At 39.4% G+C, this 26,998-nt stretch overlaps 1 protein-coding gene across 13 annotated transcripts; it reads right to left on the bottom strand.

Annotated features, from left to right (window-relative positions):
* Nucleotides 1-724: 724 nt before the first annotated feature.
* On the bottom strand, nucleotides 725-26,942 carry LOC308053500 (dipeptidase 2-like). 13 transcript variants are annotated; one of them, XM_080364775.1, is made up of 12 exons: nucleotides 26,686-26,897; nucleotides 25,884-25,942; nucleotides 25,019-25,158; nucleotides 16,013-16,139; nucleotides 15,447-15,576; nucleotides 14,987-15,128; nucleotides 14,071-14,140; nucleotides 13,397-13,573; nucleotides 12,780-12,867; nucleotides 12,072-12,147; nucleotides 4,740-4,875; nucleotides 725-3,166 (listed from the first exon to the last, which is right to left on the bottom strand). In XM_080364775.1, exons 2-12 carry the CDS (start codon nucleotides 25,926-25,928, stop codon nucleotides 2,972-2,974), a joined length of 1,326 nt encoding a protein of 441 aa, XP_080220901.1. In that variant the 5' UTR covers nucleotides 25,929-25,942; nucleotides 26,686-26,897; the 3' UTR covers nucleotides 725-2,971. The 13 variants fall into 13 exon arrangements, with proteins under 13 accessions (XP_080220901.1, XP_080220910.1, XP_080220906.1 ...); XM_080364784.1 differs by lacking the exons at nucleotides 25,019-25,158; nucleotides 25,884-25,942 and adding exons at nucleotides 17,442-17,728; nucleotides 22,232-22,407 and having other exon boundaries at nucleotides 1,980-3,166; nucleotides 26,892-26,940; XM_080364780.1 differs by having other exon boundaries at nucleotides 1,980-3,166; nucleotides 25,019-25,143.
* Nucleotides 26,943-26,998: the final 56 nt, after the last annotated feature.

Here is a 26,998-nt window from a genome sequence, read left to right on the forward strand (position 1 = left end):
TAGCCGTATCTTACACGATTGTATTTCTGAAATGGAACTCTAAAGAGATGCCTTTCTACCATGTTTCAGGTGGTGTGATTTTGATTGTTTAAGAAAAATAACTAACCACATCTATTAGATAAGCTAGAAACCACATGCATAGTCATTGCACGACGCACAAGTTTCCATTTCTTGTTTGACGATTTTGTGCTCGGGTGTCAGTTTCCCACAAGCAGCTTATTTGAAGCATTCTGAATTTACATTGTAACTAGCAATGTAAAAAGGGACTTCCAGATCTTCACACATCTGCGAGCAATGCTGTGAAGTAGAGGTTATCCCAACCTTGGTGCAGTCAACCTGCCTGGTTCCCCATAAGCCTTGTCCTCTGTGGCTTGAGTAGCTTGACCAAGTGATTTGCTGCAGTCACCACTGTCATCATGGACTCACTGCAATGACTGAGTCATCCACGTTCCCTTTCCATAGGCACTTACTTGGACTTCTCTACAGGTTAGGTGGTATCTGAGAGAAGATGAGGCTGACTGCCTACAGACAGGATGCTCTAGGGTTAAACATACCTGACTTTCTCCTGCCTGCCATGGGGTAGGCTACCTTCACCGTGAAGAACAGACTCAGAGCCCTCATGTTACCCTGGCTTTCCTTCTGCAGCAGAGTTGCACGGTTGTTTCAGCGTTTCCTGGAGTTCTAAACATTCACATTGTTTTGTGAGATTACACCAGCATCTATACACAATTTTAAACAGTATTTTATTTAAATTTCATTTATATTTTTTGCCACAAGGCTACAAATTATTAAATGCACAAAGCAGTCAAACAAATAAGTTCAATACACTGTAGATAAAACAAAGAAATAAACTACAAATATCTATAGTATGGTGGAATCAGTCATATAAAAGTATTATTCATATCTTTAAGAAAAGGAATACATTTTTAATCCATGCTTTAGTATGGGGGAAAAAATTAGAAGTTAGCAGGGAGGAATCTGATGACACGGTAGAAAGAAAAAGGCTGGAAGGAATAACAAAGCATCTTATGTCTCAAATATATAATGAAGTTACTATCACAGTACTAATTCTGTGGAAAGAGACCATGGATGGCAGCTTTCCAATGCTTTGTGAAGCTATTAGCAGAAGTACTGATGGGAAATAAGTGTTTGCCCTATTGAAATCATTTTACCAGTAAAACAAGTTCTGATGCAGTCAAGCATTATTGGGAAGGCAAGACTTCCGAGTCAGTGCAGTAATTCCCCACTGTAGATGCATAACCAGGATTTATTGAGAAAATGTTCTTTAAAACTTGGCTTGTATGCAACTGGATTATTCAGCATGGTTTGTAAAGAATTCTGTAAGTGGCAGTAGTATATTCAGAATATACTTATCAAGGAGACCACCTTATCAGAAGAATTAATGAAGCTTCATTTTGAAGCAATAAAAGAACATGTCTTCTTCCAGAAACCCTACTTATACGTGGAATACAGCCAGGAACAGTCTCAGGTGACTCTAGAAAATAACTGACTTGCTGTTTCCATTCTGTTCATGCTTAGTCTTGTCTTTCAGTTGTTAAATACTTTGCATTTACAAATGCTGTCCTTAAAACAATTACAGAACTTTTATTCTATACTAAGGCTAAATTCTGTAGATGTCATATCAGTAAATAAAGGCACATATCATGGGATAAAAATCACAATTAACGGCAAGTATCATGAGAAGGCATTTACCAGCAAGAACTGGGAAATGACCCCAGAAGATATAGTGCTGCTGTCTTACAATTTCATCAGGAATCTCACAATATTTGACTAAAAATTAAGATTTAAGCCATATTAGCCTACCAAGAATGGGCCTATCGCAATATATGCTTTTCTGTATAACAGTAGCTTCTAACCTCACATACCTTGTGTATTTGATAATGTGTTCTGAAGGCTGAAACAGCAGAAGATTTATTATAAAAAGATTTCTTTTTAATCTCATGTCTATGAATCCTTTGGCAATGGTCTGATATTAGCCAGCTAGAACAAAAATAAAATAATAAAACCTCATATTGACAAGGATCTTTTTTTAAAAATATGGAAATATTTCCACAAAGCTGTGGAACATTCTAACAAATTTTTTATTTAAATACTGATTTTATACTCTTCAGACTGCAATAAAAATATCAGAACAAGATTTCACACTCTGACTAGCCAGAATTCCTGCTTGGTCCTACCTTATTCTTGCTCCTAGCTTCATGAACATGCAGCAAATAGAAGTTCCCAAATTACAGAAAAGTATCTACAACATTGCCTGCTCACCTGTACCTGAATGCAAAACACCTACCTCCATCCTTCAATAACTCTCCAGTTGCCCACTGTCCTGGTCAGGGTTCAAAAATAAGAGTTTAGTACTGCAGGATGGATCCCTAAAGCTAGTGGTAGGGATGAAATCCAAATAGAAGTAGCAGTGTCATCCATCTTGTCATCTTAAAAAAGAAAAAAAAACAAACCCAAACAAAACGAAACCAAAAAAACACTCTTCTACATGTACCAGGAGGGTGGTCTTGTCTGATTAAGCCATTGACTGATGATGAAAGCTGTATGATTTTACAAGAAGTAATATCTGAAAACATCTTAGCACACATGTCTTAATCATATTCTCTAGTTCTTGTGTGGAACTGCTGATTCTGGATTCAGTATTTATATCAAGTGCCACAATATGGGTACCAAAACCATGTGTCACGCATTACAGAATTTATTCATTAGATGTGATTACCTTCCATTAACAATATTGGTCCTGGTTTAGCCAAGATGACACAGAATTTATCACTTCAAATTCCAAATGTTTTTGCTACAACATTTAAAATCTACATTAACTTTCAAGTATGCAGGTGAATTTATAGAAATACACAAAAAAGTCAGCATAGCTTTACATTAACAAAACCCAAAAAGGTAACTAGTTGCATTGCAGATTGCTCTATATAGCTCTCTCTAGACTCCATAGATCTTATGATTCATAATTCAGTATTAAATATGATACAATTACAAGTGTCAGACTAAAAGGTTGTGCCACAGAAGGCAATCCAAAAGACTTAGCTGTCTGAAACCGATAATTATGTAGATCTAGGCGACAGGAATTTTGTACTTCTTCTTGCAGGATTTCACTTTCACCTACATCCATTAGTCGACTAAGGTTCCGCACCTAGAAAAATTCAAAAGGTTGCCCCTGAAAGCCAGACTGGCACAACAGCACAAAACTTTATGCAGCTAGCAAATTCAATGCTATTTCAAGTGAACCAACTCAAACTATTGCAAAACCACATCTGAATGTGAGGAAATGAACAACACTATCCCGATGTTTGCATTCCTATTAAACACTTCCCAGAATTCACTGCAGATACATTACAAGCAAGAGTCACAGGTCTGGCTGTTCTTTATCTTGGCTCCCTCCACATATGGATGTGTTAGCTGGAAAACCTTAAGCAGACCAACTCATGAGCTCTGTACCCCAAAGTCAACTCACAGTCTCAAGACAGACCTTCAAATGTCTCTAATTTAGAAGGAAAAAAATGACTAAATCTCACAGATCAGTTATGTGTGATGAATTTCAACCTCTTCATAAGGCTCCAGGGAAACCTTATTGTGGCCTTTCAATTCTTAAAGGGGGCTTATAAGAAAGATGGGGACAGACATTTTAGTAGGGCCTGTAGTGACAGGACAAGGGGTAATGGTTATAAACCAAAAAAGGGTAGATCTAGATTAGATATCAGGAAGAAATTCTTTACTGTGAGGGTGATGAGATACAGGCACGGGTTGCCAGAGCAGCTGTGGATGCCCTATCCCTGGAAATGTTCAAGGCCAGGCTGGACAGGTCTTGGAGCAACCTGGTCTAGTGGCCCGGTGTTTGAGGTCCCTTCCAACCCAAACCATCCTATGATTCAATGATAATGTCAGTCTGTCATGTGCAACTCAGCATTAGCTAGATATTTTGGCAGATTAAGTGGAACCGTACAAAATACCCAGATTTCTGTTCATTCTAACATACCCGAAAAAGGCAAATGGAAAAAAGATCTGTTAATTCTATGTTGTCTATAAGGCTTTGTGTATAATATCTACTTAATTATTCCTGTAAATAAAAACAGGAGGTGGCAAGCAGTTTCCAAGTTTCAACAGAGGCTTTGAAAAAGTTACTGTTTAGGTGGTCTTTACTCTCATACGGTCTCTTTCCTTCCTCTCCTCTCTCATCCTTCTGGATTAGCTTCTACCAGTAACACTTAAAGCTCCTTATGATCTAGTAGTTACGTTTATGGCTTGTTAGTGATCTGGGCATGGCAGGAGCCTTTTGGACAGTAGCCCAATCCCATGACAAGAATTAAATTGATTTGCAGGAGTCAGCATTCCTTACTGCACCGGCGAACACAGCCAGACTGTGACACTGGTACGTTCACAGTTTCTCCAAACCATGAAGTGATTCTATTTAGAAGTCAGTGATGTGTACTTATCAGATTACCACAGAGAAAAAGTTCCAAAGAGCTTTGTCTGCTCTCTCTCACTTTCCTTTATCCTGCTAACTCTCTCTTGCCATGTTGGTTTCTTTCCCAGCATTTGGAATTATTGCATTAAGTGCTTACATTCCCTCATAGCTCTCTCATTGAGAGAAAAAAACAAAAACAAAAACAAAAAAACCCCAAACGAAACAGGGAAAAAAACCCCACCAACAATTCCTCTCTCCCTCTTAATAAGAGTCAACATTTCAGTTTGGTTTTTAGTCTTACATTTTCCACTTCCCTGAAGACACGGAGAAAGTTCTCCCTTAAGACCCCTTTCAGTTCAGTTTCACTCCATCCTCTTCTAAGAAGTTCCTCAATCAAAGAAGGGTATTTAGAAACATCTTCCAAACCCTCAGGGAAACTGTTGACAGGAGACAGACAAGAATATTAAACACACATCACTGGAAAAATGTAGAAAAAGATTTTTATTTAGTATTTTGCACATATTCAGTTTTGGAGTGAGCTCACTTTGGACTCAATTCTTTCTCTGAGAATTTTTTTAAAAAATAATTAAGAATTCAACTGATATAAACAAGCAGAACTGGGATACAGTGAAAGGCTTCTTCTGTACAGAGGATCCCATAAGCAGAACACAATTGTGTATTCTGGAATGAAGGTGTACTTATGTATAGGCAGAACAACATCATGTAGGAAGAAAAGAAGAGGAAAGAGGAAAGAGGAAAGAGGAAAGAGGAAAGAGGAAAGAGGAAAGAGGAAAGAGGAAAGAGGAAAGAGGAAAGAGGAAAGAGGAAAGAGGAAAGAGGAAAGAGGAAAGAGGAAAGAGGAAAGAGGAAAGAGGAAAGAGGAAAGAGGAAAGAGGAAAGAGGAGAAAGGAAAGAGGAGAAAGGAAAGAGGAGAAAGGAAAGAGGAGAAAGGAAAGGAAAGAAAACCCCACCAACAAACTCATGTATGCATTAATCTGCTTTTTATATCTGGCCTTTAGAGTAAGAGGAAACAGCTGCATGACAGATGGAGTTGGTGCAATCCACTTGTGTAACAGAACAAAAGGGAACCTGCAAACACAGGATGCGCTAAGGAGTTGCAAGCAATTTTGTGTGCTGTCATTTACAAAGTCATTTTTCCAAAGAAAATACAATTAGAATATTAATACTGTTTTGAATTCAGCAGTTTAGGCAGTGAAAAGAAAGCTATTCAGAACTCTTTGCTGAAGAAATCACAATAAGCAAAACTGACCTATGTCTTGTGCTAATTCTTACCAGAATAAAAAGGAATTCGAAGTAAGAAGCTGCAAAACCTGCATTAAACAGCTGCTTTAAATTGTATTTCCATGAGGCTCTGACTTTGTTTTGAGATAACTAATATTTTCTGTTAATTTTCTTTTCTGTGGAGGTGTGGTGATATGTGTATCTCAGGGAATGTATGCCATTACTTTCTTCCAGGACTTGGGAACTTAGCAACCCCACCACCAATTCAAATTATGGTCTTTTTCAAAATGCATACAGTAAAATGTGTCCTTTTGTTGCAAACTGTGTATTTATTTCAGAGATTATAGTTTCAGAGCTATGATTAACTAACTCTGATTAATATGTAAGGTTAAAAGAATAAGAAATTGGTCAACTTTGGTGAGTGGGCAGAGGCTCACTAACCTTTGTACAATGTGCTAATGTATGTAGAATGTAGGGAAATACTTAGTTGCTACATACTTGTGGTCTGGGAGTTTAGATAAGGGGATGTCATAAATAGCCTTTGACAACAGCAAACAAGCACTGCAAAGGAAAATACAATTTTTCTTTAACTAGCGAACAGGATGGTTTTTTCAGAACAATAGGATAAGAAGTTTTTAAGTCAGTAGAAATGAACTGCGCATGTGCAAGAGACCCCAAGCTGAAAGTTTATGTTGACAAAGACTTTGAGACTTCATGAGAAGACCCTCCAAGACGACCCTCAAGGTGGCAGCACACATGTGCGAGGAGACGGAAAAATATGTAAAACATTTTGAGGAAATAGTTTGAATATGTATTCCTTTTCCAGGGAATGTTATGCATGTGTATTAGATTGTAGCATAAAAATAGTGAGAACCGGAGCTGGGGAGTACACACTAGAAGCAGCAGCCCCCTACGCACCCGGTGCCACAAATAAAGAATACCTGCTCAATAATGACTCTTGTTACTGAGTTTTATCTTGGAATCCTGGCCCAGCCACACCTAACCTCCCACCTCAACAAGGAGTGCTAGAAAGCAAGGGGTCTCAAAACTCTGATCTCTGGTATCAATTTGGCAACCCAGGTGGGACCGTCTCTGCTTGGCTGTGGTACCCCCAGGATTTCCCGGAGGGACTCCCCACCTCAACTGCATCACTGCAGGAGTGGATGACAGACCATTCAGCAGAAGGTATTCTTTGTTCTGGTATTAGGAATTTGTGTATTTTATGAGACTCCCAATTTGGTTCTAAAGTGTTGGGGATGCCCAGACTGTTTAATAATTGGTTCTAGGGAATATTTGGAGCATGGTAAGCCCCCTTAAGGCAATTTTAGAACTATTGTTGTACCAGTGTAATCATTCTACCTGTGTTTATGACTTTGCATGAGTACTAGCCCTGATTGCATGTCTGTTTTTATTAAGAGTGGGGTTCGTCTGTCTTTACTACAGGAGAAACTGCCCTGGGAAAAAAATGGAAATAGAAGCATACGTGGTGATAGCTTGCAGAATAATCACCCTTTTGATGCTGGTTTGTTTAAATAAGGGGTTTATGTATTGTATTTGAATGTGGTGCATGACTGAGCTAGCTCTGGAGTGTAAGGACTGAGATGCGGTGAAACTGCGAAGCGAGTGCAGAGTTCTGATCCATGGTTCCGTTGTCCTGCTGTTGCCCATCACGGTGGAGACAAATGGCATAATTCGAGAAAATTGTGAATAATAAGTGAATGTCTTGTTTAGGCCAACGGTTGAGTGCGCTTATTGGAAGGAACAGCAGGGGTCTCTCTTTGTCAAGACCGTGGTCACTGCAAGCAGCACGTCCTCGGTGTTCTGAGTTAGGAAGGAGGGGATTCGCAGAAGGTGGCCAGGGGACCGGGATGGGATAGGAATAATTTTTCATGACTCGCAAGACTGGGGTGTGTGGCAGTGTGAGTGTTGTCATACCTGCCATTGGGATAGACAGTGGAAAAGAACTCATCAGTCTAAGTTGGGGGAACTAAGGGGACTATCGGACAACTGGATAGGCAGAGGGACAACTAGTAGATGGGAACTGGAAATCGCCGTGGTCATCTGTATGGGACCTATTTGAACAATGGGGAATCAACTGAGTGGCAGCATCCTTAAGAAAAGCCCCCTTGGGTGTATCTTGAGGCACTGGAAGGAAATAGGTGGGTCCCCAGGGGGCACTGCAAGAAAAGCAGATCTTCCTAAGTACTGTAACTAATGTTGGCCACTGTATAAACTAGATGACAGAGAGAAGTGGCCACTTAATGGAACTATAGAGTATAATACTTTGTTACAACTAATGTTGTTTTTAAGAGAAGGCAAATGGTATGAAGTAATGTATGCTGATATGTTCTTTACCTTATGAAACCAGAATGGCAGAGAAATCACAGATTTAATCTAGCCCTGCAGGCTTCCCTGGTTTTAGCTTTGGAAAAACAGAAGGCGAAAGAAATTAAGGAAATGAAATGACTCAAGAGATGTTGCTCAACTTGCAGTGTTGGACAAAGGTGTATTAGGAATGCAGAAAGGAAGAGAGAGGAGGATGAAGGGATGCTAGAGAATCTTGTATTCCCCTTTTCAGAAGAGAAGAATGAAGATTCAGATTAGGAGAGTGATGGGGGATCTAGGGATACCCAAGGAAGAGGGGGTGATTATTCCCCAATCACAAGCCATATCCGTAATAAAACAAGACCAGCTCTTCAAACTCCTCTTCATGAGGCTATGGGTCCCATGGGAACTGTCGCAATCCAAGTCCCATTTACTATGTCCAAGTTAGATTCATGGAAAGAGGCAGTAACTCAGGGATGACTCAGATGCTGACACCCTAAAAGGCAGGGTGGATGTGCATTTGCCCTTAGTCAATCCAAACTGGGACTCAAACTTAGCACAGTGTATAAACTTCTAAAGAAATACCAAGAATGGGAACGATCTAGATTGGCTAATACAGTTCCTAAATCAGTAAATTATGCAACCCTATATGAGGTAAAACAAAAGCTGGAGGAAACACCCGCTGAGTTTTCAGTGTGACTTAGGACATCAATGAGAAAATACACCACTATGGATCCCTCATCTGATGGGGGGAAACAGTAATTAATATCACTATTTTTGAGGCAGTCTACCCCTGATATCTGAAAGAAACTTCAGTAAACAAAATAACTGGATGTCAGAAATTAAGAAAGGCTGCTTGAGGAGGCCTGGAGGGTATTTTGGAACCAGGATAAGACAGAACGTAAAAAGATGGGGCATACAATAGCTGCAGTAATGCAGCAAGGGAATGACCCACCTGTGAAAAGAAACAATCAGTAAAATTTGGTCCTTCCCAAGTGGGCCTCTGGACATTGTGCCTACTGTAAGGAACTGGTCCATTGGAAAAGAGACTGTCCGAAATTGGGTAAATCAGGAAAATCAAGGCTCATAGCCAAAGCTGATACTGAATGATGGGAACCCAGGGAATCTACCCTAGCAGATCCACTGGTTAAAATAAAGCTAGGGGCACAGAATAAGGAAGCGGAATTTTTAGTTAATACCAGTGCTTCATATTCTGTGTTGAATCAAGGGTTGGAACCTGAGGGAAATAACGCTGCCAATATTGTGGGAGCAACTGGTTAGGTCAAAAAGGCTCATTTTCCAAAACCATTACAATATATGTAATGGTTGCAAGTGGGAGTACAATAATTTTTGTTTGTCTAACTCCCCAAAATCACTATTGGACTGAGATTTGTTGGGGCAATTAGATGTTGAAATAAAGTTTTATAATGAACAAATGAAATTTAAAGTAAAAGAAAAAAGATTTGCCAAAATCAGGAGTTTAGCCTTAATAACTGATGTAAAACAAATAGAAATCACCACTCAAGTGATGGATCAGGTATTTCCAGAGGTCTGGGCCTCTAAGGTACCAGGAAGGTCCAAACGAGCAAAACCCATTGAGGTGAGACTCAAACCTGGTGCAACTCCAGCAAGAGTAAAACAATACCCCTTGAAATTGGAAGACAGATGAGGAGTAAGATAAATAATTGATAATTTTATACTGAATGGGTTATTAAAAGAATGTGAATCAGAATATAATACACCAGTCCTGCCCATCAAGAAACCTGATGGGAAAGGGTATAGACTGGTGCAGGATTTGAGAACAATAAATCAAATTGTGGAAGATTTACAACCAGTGCTGGCCAATCCGTATTAACAAAATTAAAACCTGGGTGAAAATGGTTTTCGGTGTTGGATCTCAAAGATGCCTTCTTCTGTCTCCCATTGGCCGAGAGCACTCAAAAGCTATTTGCTTTTGAATGGGAAAACCCAGATTTGGGGAAAAAGACCAAGTTAACCTGGACATTGTTACCCCAAGGTTTTAAAAACAGCCCAACTATTTTTGGAAATCAATTAGCCAAAGAATTAGAAGACTGAAGTCCTCCCTCTGAAAATGGGACTTCATTAAAATATGTGGATGATCTCTTAATCACTACCCCTATTAAAGAAAATTGTTGCTGATGGACGGTAACCTACTTAATTTCCTGGGATTAAGTGGATACCAACTATCCCAGCAAAAGGTTAAAATAATGCAAACTTGTGTAACTTTTCTGGGATATGAGGTATCTGGAGGACAACAAGAACTAGGGACAGAACAGAAAGAAGTTATTTGTCAAACACCTGAGCTCACCACAGTAAAGGAGCTACGAACCTTTTTGGGTATGACTGGGTGGTGCTCTTTTTGGATATATAATTATGGACTATTGATTAAGTCATTATACCAGATATTAAAAGGAAACCCAACTCGGTTAGAATGGACTAAAGAATCCAGAAAAGCTTTTCAGCAATTGAAGCAGGAGTTAATGAAGACCCCCCACTTTGGGTCTCCCAGATGTAAGCAAGTTGTTTCTTTTGTTCTCCTATGAAAAACAAGGAGTAGCTCTGGGAGTTCTGTCCCAAGAGATGGGGCCATATTAATGTTGCATACTTCTCCAAACAGTTGGATGAAGTAGCTAAAGGACAGCCAGGCTGCCTGAAGGCAGTAGCAGCGGTAATCCTGAATGTACAGGAAACACAAAAGTTTACACTGGGGCAAGGAATGACTGTCTTAGTGTCCCATGTGGTAACTGCTGTTTTAGAACAAAAGGGTAACCATTGGTTATCCCACTCTCATTTATTGAAATACCAAGCCATTCTGGTAAAACCTGATGTCACCATCACAACTACTAACCTTGTCAATTCAGCTTCTTTCCTTAGTGACAATGCGGCTGGACCCGTAGAGCATGACTGTCTATAAAAAATAGAGGAGGTATATTCCAGTCGTCTGGATCTAAAAGATCCAACCTATCAAGGATGCTGAGGACTGGTATGTTGATGGAAGCAGTTACATGCAGCAGGGACAACGAAAAGCTAGATATGTGGTAACTACCTACCAGAAAGTAATCAAAACCTGCCAGAACATCGGCCCAGAAGGCAGAACTGCTAACTTTAACAAGGGCCTTAACATTGGCCAAGGGCAAAAGAATTAACATATGGACAGACTTGAAGTACACCTTTGGAGTGGTATGTGCTCATGGAGCTATCTGGAAGGATCAAGGGCTCTTATTGGCCCAAGGGAAAGGAATAAAATATGCTACTGAAATTCTGAAGTTATTGGAAGCGGTGAATGAACCAGAGGAGGTGGCTGTCATCCACTGTAGGAGCCATCAAAAAGGTAACACTCTTCAGGAAATGGGAAATAACTTTGTGGACCAAATGGCAAAACGGACAGCAGAACAGATGGTAACAAAAACACCATTGATCCCTGAAGGTAAGATAGAAAAACCTGTGCATGAAATAACACCAGAATACTCTAAGGAAGATCACAAAATAATACAAGACACAGACGGGAGTAGGAAAGAGGGGTGATTCTACACTCCTGACAGGAAGATCATAATCCCTGAGTCATCAGCTTGGTTAATTATTCAGAAAGAGAATGAAGTAACCCACTGGGGTGTAGAACCTCTCTATAAATATTTGACTGAAAAGCTGATGTGCCAAAAGGAGATGAAGATTCAACAGAAAGATAAAAAGAATTTTGCAGCATCTCCCTGGCCTAACCTGTTTACCACCTAAAGTCTGAGGCAGCTTTTTTGTCATTCAGCTTTGGCTTCTGGAGGAAAGCACCCTCTATCACTGTTTTTCTATGTGCAAAACACTGCCTAGACACACAACTAGAGAGGCATTAGGATCTGTTTCTACATTTGTAGCACTGCTTCATACAGTTCCAGAAATGAATCATTGTACCCCTCTTTCATAGAACCTGTTTTAATACTCATCACAAGACAACTTCCTACAATTTTTGGTCTGCTTTCTTTTTTTCCCCAAACAGAATCAAAGCTTTCATAATTTAAGGAGCAGATGCCAGCATATGTACAATTCTACTAACCGTTCCACTCCATCATAGTCACCACCAATTCCTATTGATTCTGAACCTGCAATTTTCTTTATGTGGTCAAAATGATCTGAAAGATAATATCAAAGAAAACAATATCTAAGCATCCAGCAAGAAGAAATCATACAGTTCAGACATATTAGCACTAGGCAACTCTTCTCCTTAACCATGGATTCTTAATAAAATCGTTTATAGAAAAGTCAAAAGACATCCTGATAATACAGGTTAAAATTTAATAATGTAGTTGACATATTCTGGATAGTTACTGCTGCTTAACTAGATATTATCTGTTATTAAGCATATCAGGCAGCAGTCTTCAAAATAACAGCTACACTGATGAGATGCAAATGAGGAAAAAGACATGATCATCACAGCACATTAATTCCCAACAAGTAGCCTACATATAACAATAAACTTTTCATTACCTATGTTTTCCACTTTAAATTACAAAGGTTTAAGGTTTTTTCCAGAAAGTAATAACTACTTTGGGATTAATGGCTCTTGGCTCCATTTGGGCACATCATGTCCTCCAGCTACACACCTTGTACCTCTTGTTATTGTTTAAGGAATATTAGCTCCAAAAATGCCTAGAGCTAGAAAGGAATAAACAAGCAGTATAATTTATGCAGTCTTAAAAATGACGCAGACACCAGGAAATTTGTAGAAGCTACCCACAGAAACTACAGTATATTAACTTCAAACCTGCAACGGTAGAAACATTAACAACTTTTCTGCCACAGGCCAGTATATCTGCATTGAAAGTCACCATGATAATTCCCTTGTTCTTTTTCTGAAAGATATGAAGAGACAGGTGATGAGTGGACGCTCATGTGTCCTGCAGACCTCACAGACATGTCATATAGATCCTTCTACATCCATCCATCAGTGAGCATAACAACACTAAGTCAAAGCTCAGATGGCAACACAAGGCGTTGCCTTTCTGCCCTTGACCCTGGATTCGTTATATCCTCACATAGCCTGAATAAGCAGAAATCTAGTGACTACATCAAAGAAACTCAACCAGAATTACAAAGTATTTTCAAATACTTTATTCTTGTATCCAAAAATAAAGCACAACCCAAAGAAAATGTCTCAGAAGCAAATGTGTAACTTGCTGCCCAGGGGTCTGCTTATAAATCCAATGCAGAGATAGGAAGTGAAAAGCTAAATACGATGACTTGTACGCACAAGTTTGCCTATGACTAGCCAAATGTTCCCATTAAAACTAAAAAAACCCATGCTGAACCCACAAAACTAAACAAATACCACCACCCCTCCAAAAAAAACCCCAACCAACAACCCAAACCCATAGAACTCACCAGTTGCTGGAGGATATCATCTGGAACATTTCTTGAGTGATTACAAACAGAAAATGCTGAGGCATGGCTGAAAATTACTGGTGCTTTTGAGATATTCAGTGCAGCTTTTGCTGTGGAATATGAAGTATGAGATAAATCTATCAGCATGCCCAGGCGATTCATCTCCTTTACCACTTCCTAAAACAGATTTACAGACAACAGTGTCAGTATTAAGTTTATTTAAAGGAAACCATTTAGCTGATATATGTAAACAGATAAAAAAAATCTGCAGCTGTCAGCTAGTCATAACCATGCAGTGCCTCTATGGGTTTCTATTCATCTGTTAACCTAACAGTAATTCATTCACTCACAGTTAACTAGCACACCACCACATGCTCAAAACTTAAAAAACTTAGTCATCTAAAATCAATCATTTGAACCACATCACACTACTTCAGCATATTAATTAATACATTTGATCTGTATTAAAACAATAGTTATAATTACATGTAGCGCTTCTTTTACCCTAAGGAACATCACAGAGAATTTGGTTTGACTGAACCCTGATCACCTCCTACCTATCAAGAACTTCCAGTAATTAATTTTTAATTACAAGTTGCTTTTGAAAAGATAAGGCCAGAAGTTGTTAGTTGCGTGAAAGATTGCTTAGATTAGCATTCAAAAGAGATCCTTACTTGGCCAAATGCAGTCAGACCAGTAACATTAGGATAAAAGTTGTGTATTCCTTTGGATGACGATTCAGACCTTAAAAAGGGGAGTGAGGAAGGTGAATCATTTTATTCTGGAGACCATAGTAACAGCAACTGAAACTTCTTATGCTACACACAATAAAAACCATTACCATGTCACACAGCCAAATGTAGGGATAACGAGCTACCTAATACGTATCTTGTTTACACACGTTTTTCATGTTTGTAACTGTTTTCTGGATGTTATGCCTTCAGGTTCAAGACTGTTGTACATTTGTGAAGCAATGCAAGACAAGAAATCTTCTGATCACACAAACCTTCACCAGAGAACAAAGATACACTGAAAAGTCAGTTACCTGTCAGCCAGAAAGCCTACTTTTCAGCCTTCTGTGCACATAATTCCCTTTTCCCTGAGTCAGTAGAAGAAGGAATTTTGTCAATCCAGCAAAGAGTTGGTGCTAATATTCTAATACAGGAACTAAATATGCATCTCTGTAGTTGCATATATGGACACCTGTACTTTTGAACTGGCCAGAGTGGACAGTGTTGAAGGCTGCTGACTGCTGAGTTTTTACATAGCATTTATCTTCTTTTATTTACATTGTATGCATTTCTAATTGGGTTTTGGGGGGGTTTTAGGCTTGTTTTGCCCAATGTAACTTTCCTATTAAAGCAAAGGGGATAGCAATTTTGCCATCTTTGTTTTGTTAACAAGGTTTAAAAGTTCCCAAATTGCCAGCATAGCAAGCAGTACATAACAGATCCTCAGTCTCCCACCTGACACATGGCAAGTGATTTACCCTAAAAACATATCATCGTTGACTTAGTTCTGTCTTTCACAGGTGAATTCTGTCTGAATCCATAATTTGGATGGTCACACAAAAACATGCACATTAGTTACCAAGGTGTATTGCAGGTATGTGTTAAAGTCATGTAACGAACACCCAGGTCATAATACATCCTCAGTGTTGCCAAACTGCTGTCAATGGAGTGACCACCTTCTATTCCAATCAGACACGCAATCCTTCTACTGTCAGAGATACCTGGAAACACCAAAGCAAGATAATTCCAAAGTAATTTCATGACAGATAAGAAGCTGGCACTACTATGCAACAATTGATATTGTAAATTGCAAGCAATAATATTGACATTTTCATAAAACAGGAGCTTATACTAGTGCATGTTTATATGGCAAATTTTCTTATGACTGCAGTGGTCCAGGACTGTGCATAGGTAAGTAAAAACTGAAGTTAAAGTTACTCTTTAAAGCAGGATAACATGCCTGCTTTCAGCAATCTGTCTTTTGCACATACCTCCTGCAACCCCATCTAAAACATTTCTGTTGCAGGAAAAAACATCACCTTGGGAAGTTGTCACAAGCTCCAGCTCTTCGTAGTTGTTACACATCCTCTTGACAACATCAATTTGCTCTAAGGTCAGACGCACAGCATCCTTGTTCTGAGCGCTGCAAAGAACATACACTGACCAAAACTGAAAGAGACATTGACAAGTAAACTAGATAACTTGTGTTTCAACTTGGAAATCTTCATTTCATGAGCACAGACCAAAATATTTTCCTACAGTTTACAAGGGATTTGCCACTATAATTTTTTCCCCCAAAGAAAGAGTTAGGATGCAAGGCAAGAGCATCCACTCCAGACATGACTAAAGCCTCCTAACACACAGGAAAGCAGATGTAATTTTATTTACCACAAAACAAATGCCACTGTTTTGGTTAAGGGTACCTAGCTTATAAAACACAAATTTTGAAACCCAAGTGATGGAAGAATGTTTGTGGCTGTTCAATTTCATTGTTTTTATTTTTTCAACAGAAAGAGCTGAAACCACACCCAGGAGTACTTCTGTGACTGGGAAGGAGGCAAACGTAAGAATATATTCTCAGACCCAGAACCATGGCAGTACGTACCTGAGCTCCCACATAACCAGCCTGAAGTTTCACAAGGTTTGTGTGGGTCTTGTTGAGTTCTCTTAAGTTGACTCTACTGAGCTTATTTTGGTAAAGTATTCTCAGCCGCAGTACAAAGTCATTGTGGCTAGAATTGAAAACAAATAAGATTTGTGATAGAAATAAGTTGTTCCCCTTCCAACCCAGCCATAATTTTTTCCACTCTTCGCAGTCCCTTAGACCATTAATTGCCAATAGTCCTGCAGTCACATATGCTTGAAAATCTCCCTTCTTTTGCAAACAAGCTTTTGTTAGGACAGCAAGACACTTTCTTTTGCTTCTCCCGTACCTGTTGTGCTTCTGTATTCATTTTTCTCCCTATCGTCATTACTATGCTCTTCAGAAACAAATACTTGTGGTAGAATAATCAGTGCTGCGTGTGCTAGAATAATCAGTGTCTGTGTTCCCAGGTCAAAATACACACACCACAGACACCGCTCCTTCACGTTTCAAGGGTATCCTTTCAAGGTATGATGCCTGCTTTCTAGCTCTGCACAGAAGTCATTGCTAGTGAAAGATGCCATTAATTTCTGGGAAGGAGACAAGGACAGTATGTAAAAGGAAACAATAATTAAGTGGTAAGACGTGATGTGCTGGTTTTGGCTGGAATAGAGTTAATTTTCTTGACAGTAGCTAGCATGGGGCTGTTTTGGATTTGTGCTGAAAGCAGTGTTGATAATGCAGAGATGTTTTCGTTACTGCTGAGCAGTGCTTACACAGAGTCAGGGCCTTTTCTGCCCCTCACCCCACCCTACGAGCGAACAGGCTGGGGGGCATGAGAAACTGGGAGGGGATACAGCTGGGACAGCTGACAACAACTGACCAAGGGAATATTCCATACCGTATGATGTCATGCTCAGTATACAAAGCCAGGTGAAGGAAGAGGGTGGATTTTTGGAGTGATGGTGTTTGTCTTCCCTGGTAACCATCATGTGTGATGAAGCCCTGCTTTCCAGAGGCAGCTGAACACCTGCCTGCCAATGGGAAGTGGTGAATGAATTCCTTTTTTTGCTTTGCTTGAGCGCACAGCTTTTGCTTGATCTATTAAACTGTCTTTATCTCAACCCATGTGTTTTCTCACTTTTACTCTTCCAGTTCTCTCCCTTGCCCCAGTAGGGTAGAGAGGAGCGAGCAAGCAGCTGTGTGGGGCTTAGTGGCTGGGGTTAAACCATGACACCTGACCAGAAAATCACAAATCCATTTAGAATAACCTGATCCCATAGTAAGTACCCTCTGAATCAAAATTCCTTTTGAATAAATTTCTGCAACAGTAGCTAACTGCTATGTGCTAGTAACAGCTTATGTCTCTACCGATCCAAACACACTTTAGCATTTCCTCCTCACTTGTCAAGATTCACAAAGAGGGTTTAGTTGAACATATTTTATATACCCATCAATTAAACGAGCTTCTTGCATTAGCTCAATAGCTTGCTCTCTCATCGAGAAGGCTGAATGGCTTTCATAGCTGAATGGCACAATATCAGAGAACATCAACAGCCACAGCAACTTTGTTGTATTTCTCTTCATTTCCATTTTCCAGTTTGCTAAAGCAAAGAGGTACCACAATTACTTGCTGATGACAATGAAACAGCAAAATTTCCTGTCTGTGGAAGTTGCAGGCTTAATAGTATAGCCAGAGCTGAAGTGCCTCTCCTTCTGATACGGCTGGGGTGAATTCTGCAGGAGGAAAAAAGAAAGAAATAGTTAAACAGAAGGGAAGGTAGTGGTGGAAACTGTAAACCAGCTACCTTCTCCCAAAGATTTTAAGGTCTCTGGCTATTGTATTTTGCACATATAACCACTCCTTAAAATCTGCTGCTGCCACCAGCTGACTGCTGAAGGGAACCAACCCATCAGTCAGAGCTGGCAGGGTGAGCCTGACGGACCCTGGACTCACACCTCCCCCAAAATAGCACAATAACATAGATTTTGCATTACATTAACTAGCTTGTTTTCATTGTTTAGGAAACCTCACACTGAAATGAACACTGAAACTGTTTTTGAGACATTCCAAAAATCAGCTTCTTCTGACTGAATTGTATTGTTGAAACACATGTCATGTCAGAGTATTTAAGAGGAAAGCTGTTGAAATCCAACACTTTTCCATACCTTAGGAAGGACAATAAGTGCCAAATTTGAAAGGATCACTTTATTTCCATGAGGAAATGGGTATGGTAACAACTTCAAGAGTAATTCAAGCCCCCCCCCCCCGCACTTTTTCAAAATACAGTACTCAACACTTGGATTAACAGCCTTTCAGGTGTCAGTCAAAAAACTTTTTCACAGATTAGAAATGCCTCCTGTTCTATGTAAAGCTAGGAGGTGAAAATGCCTTTTCAGGCAAACGGTTGGGTGTTTCCCCCCTGCCACATTCAGAGTTACTGGCAGCATCACCTATAAAGCTGCGGAGCAGTCACCCCCTTAATTCATTCGAGTGACATCCTAACTAGACACATGTGCCATGTGAATTCTTTCAAAACAAAAAAGTTCGGCTAGAATTCTAGTATAGTGAGTCAATGCTCAAATTTTTCCAAAAGACAGGGGGAAAAAAAAAAGGAAAAAAAATGAGTTGACTCTTCATTTGTTTTCCACGATGAGTCAGTAAAGTTTATATTAATCAACTTTCTTCTAGCATCACAAAAGTTTGTGTTTGTTAATGAAGGAAGTTGGTTTTACGTATTCCTTGTCTGCAGAGGTAAAAACAAATAGCAAATATCCAAGACATGACAACATTACAAGGCAATTCACCTTGCCTGCATGCTTTGCTTCTCTTCTTTCAGCAAATTTTCTAAAGCAACAGGAGGTGGACATAAACCCAGGAAGTGGTTTCCCAGTATGAAGCCACATGTTCATCAATAAAGTCACAAGTATCTCAAGAGAGAATCTTAGGTGTTGGTGGATTAGAAGCAAATTCAAGTCATGCTAAGCAGATGACCTATTGACAGCATCCTGTTCTACACACATTTCTTTCCCTTACCAGAACATTTTGATTATAAAAATCAAAGCCAAAATAAGAGTAAGCCTGTAACCAGGATACTGAAAAGCAGCACAGTGAAAGTCATATTATTAAGATTCTTACATTTCCAGCCTATGTATTATTCCATTTTCCTGTCACCTGCAACGTGCAGAGTATAAATCAAAGGAAAAGTTAACTGGCTTATTTGCCCTTCCTATGCTTGGTATAATGTAAATAAATTTGTAAAGGGCTTACATTTAATAAGCCAGAATAAGTTTAATTAAGCTGTGCAATTAGAATGTTTTAAAATGAAAATTAATCCATTTTGCATGTATTTTATCTCTACATCAAAGTAATGCAAAAGTTAAAAAAATTAAGATATGTCACAATGTGTTTAGAAAGATGCAAACTGCTATTCTAAAAAAATCCTTTAACTTTGACAAAACTTCCTAAGGTTCCTCTTTTGAGAAACTGGCTCAGGCCTTTTCTGTTTCACAGGATTTGGGAATGCATGAAATTGTGGGATCATCTGGCAGGAAGTACTTTTGAACAGTGGGAACATACAACCTTCTACAAAAAGAAGCACAGATGGAGAAGCAGGTTTAAAATCAGCCCTGAAGCGGTCTCAGGAAGCAGCTCTAGGACAGCTGAATAAACACAGTAGCGTGCACAGACAAATGAAGACCCAATATAGATATGATACCAGGGGAGCTGTGGCACTAACTAAAGCAAATTAATAACCCTCATGCCTTAATGTTTCCTACAAGCAAAACATAATGTAAGAAATGGCACAGAGAGTATCTATGAAGTACAGGGGTCTAATGCTACATAGAGGAAAGCACTCCAGAAATAGATTAATCCTTCAAGGATGCTTAACAGTCTATGTTCTCATTCATTAAGAAACATAACAGAAGTGATTGACTCCAAGTTTCTTCTCATGTGTCCAAAACTTAAGAGTTTTTGGCTAGGCCCTTGAGACAGTATGGGAATCAGTTTACATCGGAAGTCTATGTATCGGGGTTTTTCTCATTAATTATTGATTGTGATGCATCAATGCTGAGCAAGCTGACCTCTGTTATTACTTGTACTCAAATAAAATGAATATTTATAGATTATGTATTTGGGAAAAAATGAAGCATGTCACCAATATGTGGGCTTACACATTATATCTAGGTACAGTGACATCCATGTTCAAAATATGAGCCCTGTTGTGCTTGTATGACATGGTGTTTGATTTCCTTCTCTTACTTGCTTGCAATAAAATTGATTATGCAAGAGGGCACAATGGAAAAAAGGATAAACAGAATCCTACCAGAATCTTATATGCATTTAAAACTGCAGCAGTTTGTTTACAATTGATTTATTTCAATTAACCTCCTGCTTTCTGCATAAGGTATTAGGCAGTGGGGATATAAAGTAAAGCAGGCCCAGCAAGGCCCCTCCTACTTCCCTGGTCAAGCTCCTCTCTCCCAGACCTGGGGTTGAGCAAAGTGCACCACTAGTCCCCATGGGACAAACCCAGAGGTGGCCTCATGGTGCTGCTCCAGCAACTGAAGTACTTCTCTTCAGTTCTGAGTTAAGCCCTGCAGCTGAGTCTCCCACAGAACAAAAGTCTGTCCCAAAGAAGTCTGTCCCAAAGTCGTCCACTACAAAGGACAATGAGCACAAACACAAAACTTTCCTCTTACTTTCAGCTCCACTCCAGCTATGCAAAACCTCACAGACATGCAACATACAGATGCACACAGTGTGGAAGAGATAAGGATTGAGGGTGCAAAATGCAATTTTATCTCTTCTTCACATTACACTTCAGAGCAAAAACTTCTGTCTCTTCCTATATCTACATTTGCATCTCTCATTCAGAGCGTAACTGCTTTTCATCCCCACCATACCTGTGCCCACAGGATAGCCACAGCAATTTTGGGGTGTCAGCCCACAGCCCAAAATAAACAAAGACAGTCCTTGGAGAGCCACGATAGGCAGAGTGAGTCTTTGCAGACTCACACTACAGAAATAACATTTTACTACTTCACACTAGTTAGTTTCTCCATCGGCTTACATTCCTCAAGCTCTTCATGAACAGCTAGGAAGTTACTATCATTAAAAATATGAATACTGAGAAAGCGTACCTTAAACTGAGCATTCCCACATCAGGGACGACAGAGCTATAATGCAGCAGGATGGCCGTATCGGCCATATAAGGATGCAGAAAGGGGGTTTGCGCTTTTAAAATAGATACATTTTAACTGAAACTTTCACAGTAAAAAGGGAAAGTTTTCTTGCATGCTTCTGTCATTTACCATCTTCGGAAGTTTGGGCAAGTGTGCCTGCCCCCTTTTCTGCTTTCCAGCAGGCAGGCCAGACCTCAGTGCAGAAGGGTCAGTAAACAGCTGCTGTTTAAGTGCAGCAAATCTCAGTTAGGAATCACATTCTTTTCATCCATTTGAAGTCCTTATTTACCATTTTGTTATTTATTAAAATGCTTCATGACAGCCATTACATTAATACAAAAATGTGTTGAATTATTGTGCCAAATCAGATATATAAACTGCAATGAAATAGAGCTCACAGCTCAAGATAGTAATATATCCTGAAAAATGAGGAAGGTTCATCCTCCTGCCCCCAGTCCACTTACGCTGAGATCTCACATAGATAATCCCAGTGTAGGTCTGAATTCACTACGTCAGATCATGGCAGCAGCTTAGTTACACCAGTAGGACCCTAGGTGAAAACTTTCCTGCTGACTGCTCGCAGAAATACGGATTCTCCCTATTCCTTAAATAATAATTAAACATAATTCGTAATTCATAAATATTAAACATACTTTTAGGAGCAGAACACATGCATCATGCTATGAAATACATTTTTAAGAAAAGATACTGATCCCTTTGAAATTCACCTTGTCATCATGTCTTTCATGATCTCTCTCAATTTTTGCTTGAAATTCCTTCCACCATCACCAGCCCTGAGTCATGTCAGGTTTATCTGTTTCCCTGCTTAGAAACCTTTAGTGCTGTATTATAATTAATAATTTCCAACCTGTTATTCCTTCCCTGCCTATGCAAAGGTGCAATTAAGTGCCACCAAGCAATGAGAAAACATTAAACAATAATTTATTGCTTAAAACAGGGATAAAAGGGAATAGATAAAGTAGTGGGTGGAAGGCATTTCAGGATCTCTTGGAAAAAGAAAGGAACTAGCAGGATGTCATGTCCCAGACTTACTGGGGGCAAGTACAGCACTTCAATATGAGGTGACTCTTCGCTTTCAGCCTTGAATCCAAGTGCACCTTAGGTATTTCACATGCTATCCACCATGCATGTAGACTGCAAGTTTTTCAGATGCAATATAACCTCAGTTGGCAAAACTTCTTTGCAACTGAAGTATAGGAGATTCATTGCTGTAAAACAATTCCATAAGAAATTTTATTATTACAAATAAAAATTACATTTTAACTCTAGAAAGATTTTTTCATAACTTCCCTTAAAAAAAGGACAGCTACTGAATTTCTTTCCTATTAGGTTCTCATCTTTTACTTCACTGTGGTTTTTTCCTGTCCACAGTCTTAATTTAAGACTTCCTCACAAATCAAATTGCCCAATCCAGTAATTTTGAAGTAAATAGGAGTTCTGATAATGCTATGCATTTTTTTATCTCATTACTAATAATGATGACTATTTTCTCAGAAATCCAAAGTTACTGAAATTCTTTTAACTTCAATACAGATATGCTTTATGACATAATTTCCTAAAGGCAGAATAAAGGAGAAGAGTCTTAACAACTAATTCTATAGCAGTGTAGTGGACCACATGTCATGAGGTGAAACTGAGCTTGAGTGCTGACCTCAGTGGAAGGGCTGGCCAATAGTGGCCGGATGCAGGGAGCCAGCTGGCTCCTTTGTTAATACGCAATGTCCTCTTTCTCAGATCTGGTGATACTGATTTCCTGGAACGCAAACCAGAACTTGTAGAACAGAATGTACAGACTTGAGCCACCAACTGTGCCAGGGTTCCCCTCTGTGACTGTGCTCCCTAGTGTATGGTCCGCCGCAGACTTCAAAGCTACAGACAGATTAAACGAAAGGAATGCTGTTCCTCCCAGCCACTCCATTTAGGCTGCCTGTCCCATGCTTCTGTCCCTTGTTTTAACACAGGCTTTTCTCCATGCCAGGGTCAGTGCAAACCATGTTTTCTCCAGCCCCTGCTCACAGAATGGTCAGGGTTGGAAGGGGCCTCTGGAGGTCTAGTCCAATCCCCTGCTAATTAGGTTCACCTAAATCAGGCACAGAGTTGTGTCCAGGTGGGTTTTATATGTCTCCAGGGAAGAAGACTCCACCACCTCTGTGGGCAGCTTGTTCCAGTGCTCTGTCACCCTCACAATAAAGTTATTTTTCCTCATATTCAGATGGAACTTTTTGTGTTGTAGTTTGTGCCCATTGCCCCTTGTCCTGTCACTGAACATTACAGAAAAGAGCCTGCCCCCATCCTCTTGACACACCCTTAAGGTATTGGTGTGCATTGCTAAGATCCCCTCTCAGTCTTCTCTAGGCTAAACAGGCCCAGCTTTCTTGGCTTTTCCTCATAAGGGAGATGCTCCACTTCCCTCATCATCTTCATAGCTGGACCCTCTCCAAAAAGAGTGGAAGAACTCCTGACACACTCATTCATTTTGCGCAGTTCCGAAGTATTTCTAATATTCTGGATAAGTCTTTAAAAAAACAATGCTACAAAAGCCACAAGGATGAGCATTACTGAGCATTAACAATGAAGTTTTGCCATAATGGATGCAGCCAGTGGAACTATTGCTTTCACAGGAGGTAACAAACTTCAGATGGAAGTGCAGTCTTAGAGAAGTTTTTTTCCATAAACATGTGTCAGAAATACACATGCATTGTGAGGTCCAAAAACTTTAGTGAAACAGCACTTCTACAGAACTGTGAAGGATAGAGAGCAGTCAGAAGTTGTTCCTTTTCTGCCTTGTGTCAACTGTAGAGATTTCCCTCAAATGTCAAAGAACAAATACAACTTACCTTTTGACCACAAATGCAGACTTTGTTATCACAGTGAAAAAAAATACTTGTATCTCTAGTCTAGAAAAATGTTAAATTTGTTTGAGGCAGATCAGCATGCAAAATGTTAAAAAGGAAAGCTCAAAAAATTACCCAAGCATCAGAATTCTCACAAGCTGGCATCACAAAGGCAAATAAGTTTCTGCAGGTATTTTTTGTTTTCAAAGTCATCAACCCAAAATACAGATCAGATGTGCAACCTGTATCTCTAAGACTCTGCCAAAACGTGACAAAAGGATTCTAAAGGGAACACTAAGATTTTATAGTTTGTATACTCTGTGGCATAGTACCATTTAACTGCTATTCCAGAAATCCACATGATTTGTCAGTTCAAAATGCTTAAGGAAAAAGTAGCAAGCCTTGTTCACACAATAACACTGTTCTGATGTAAAAACCGTTACACGTTGTAAATTTTGGTCCAAATATTTACTATTTCTCCATCAATATGAAGCCCATAGCTATTTTCAGGAAGAATTTTAGGCAGGAAGTACAACACATGTTCTTTAAGCAGTCTGAATGCTAACAGAAATTATACTTACCTATATATTACCAACTCTACATTCAGTGTATTTGTACAAAACTGCTGTTCTTGGTAGCTGCAACAATTTCCTACAGATTTGCTACAGGGAAGTACCTTCTATGTTTCATGCAAAATATTCTTTATGCTTTGACAGTAAGACTTGTGCTTTTTTTGCCTGAACAGTTTCAAAGGCAAATAAGTATAACATCATTCAGAAATCAATCCTTGCAAATTGAAGGAGTATTGCAAGCACTACACAAAATTAAGAATATGGTATTTTAGGCACCTCTGTTTAAACAACATTCAAAATACAAAACCCACACAGCTTTTTTCCGTGCTGACTGAGCAGAGTTGAAAAGTGGAAGCTGACATGAGATTTATAGCTTTCTCTTTTTTATCTAAAGGCTCCTTGGAGCAGGTTACCTTCTTAGGAAAATGCAGTGAAGTCGAAATCCACATATCACTGTGTTGGATGCAACCGCTAAAGCTTGGCACCAGATCCTCCTGGCGTCAGGGCAGCAACCAAGAAACGTCCTCTGTTTCTTTAACTCACATATCACAGACTTCACAGTTAACAAACAGTTGGAGATTTCCCCTTTCAAAGACACAAGGTCTGCCAGAGAGCTTTCAGCTCAGCTGCCACCCACCCAGGAAACCACAAGCCTTGGTTGTGTAGTTCTCAAAAACGTTACTTCCTCCCTCTTGTGGCAGTCTGTGCTGTCCATCGTGCATCTGCTCACTAACTTATGTGTTGAACACTGCTTTGTTCATATGGTTTAGAAATAGGTGCCCCTCATCACAGAATAATTTAGGTTGGAAGGGATTTCTGGTGGAATGTCATCTGGTCCCGCCACCTGATCCTACCTAAGGTAATTTCAAAGTTAGGTCAGGTTGCTCAGGCCCTTATCCAGTGGAAGTTTCGATGTCTTTGAGGAAAAAGATTACATATACAACCTGTCCATGTGCCTGTTCTGATGCTTGCTTGTTCACATTATGATTTATTCCCCCCACACCCCCTTATATTCAACTGGAGTCTCCCTTGCTGCAATTTGTGGTGGTTGCCTCTCATATTCTTGCTGACCTGCTCTGAGATGAGTATCTTAGATTTGAACTTACAATAAACAGAGGTATAGGTATGCACCTTACTGCTGACCTGATATTGCCACATTGACTATACCTAAGCCAATAAATATCTACCCCTTGTTACTATACCTGCTGGATTTTAAACAGGACTTACTGTGCTATTGTATATTTGTAAAGGTCAAAATGCTCATAAAGTACAGGTTACCTTTTCAAAGATACTTATGGCTCCGAACCTACTGGGACTTTTCATCTTCTTTGTGGGAGCTGACAGTTTGGAAACAAAGAAATACATGCAAAAACATGATCCTGTCATTTCATAAGACATAAGGTTTGCTTACCATAATTTTTATTTTATTTCATACTTTGTACAGAAAACTAAACAGGCATCATGTTTTTGTTTATGATTCCACTGCAGAGAAATAATCACATCTCACTATCAAAACTCCCACTGAGCCATTGCGCAAGTCATGTCTTAACTAGAACATACGTTTGTCATCAGTCCTCTAGTTCCCAGTAACTGGAAAACTTAAACAGAAATATCAGCTGGAATTCTGGTTCACATTGCTAGTTTGGTGAACTTGGCTTATAAACATTTCCCATCAATACAACCCTAAACAACACAAATTTAGTACCAAGAGAAAAAACAAAGATTTTATTCAAGAAAAAACCTCTGCCTAATCTGAATCTTGATCGAGGCCAAGTCCATTTTTATGCCTATGATGGGAAACTATCTCCCAAACTTAATTTAAAGCAGCAAATAAACAGGCTCAGATTAATTTTCCCACCTGTGGTCTAGTTCTAGCTCATTTTTCCTTCTTAATGTTCAACTTTTCAAATTCTCATCCCCTTCTTCCAAAGCAAGTAAATGTCATATAATCATAATCGCTTGCAATTTATTTTTCCTATTTTGTCAATTTTCTCTCCTTACAAAATCAAGTTCAGTCTCTGATGTGATTTCTGCCTAAAACTCTGTGTTTTCCACATGCCTCCAGCAAAACTAAACTCACCGACTCCTCGTTCAAGAACAGCCTTTGCTGAGTCACTAAGCTCCTGCTTGGTCTTCTAACAGTTCACCTCTTTGCAGATTCAGAATATAACTGGTTTTTAAAGATGCTAAAAAAATTCTTCCTTTGTCTTACAGTCATATTTCTTCTGTCTTTTTATTCCAATAGCCTTGGATGAATCTTAGCAGCTGTTTGTGTGTAATTCTTACCATGTGGCACTCGTAATTTACATCCTTCCTGCAGAGTCCATCTGGCAGGACTGTTCTCTTAATAAATATCCTGAGAGCTATCTTTACTGCCCAGAATGTTGTTACAC

Source organism: Falco punctatus (assembly GCF_963210335.1).
Source record: "Falco punctatus genome assembly, chromosome: 14".
NCBI lineage: Eukaryota > Metazoa > Chordata > Aves > Falconiformes > Falconidae > Falco > Falco punctatus.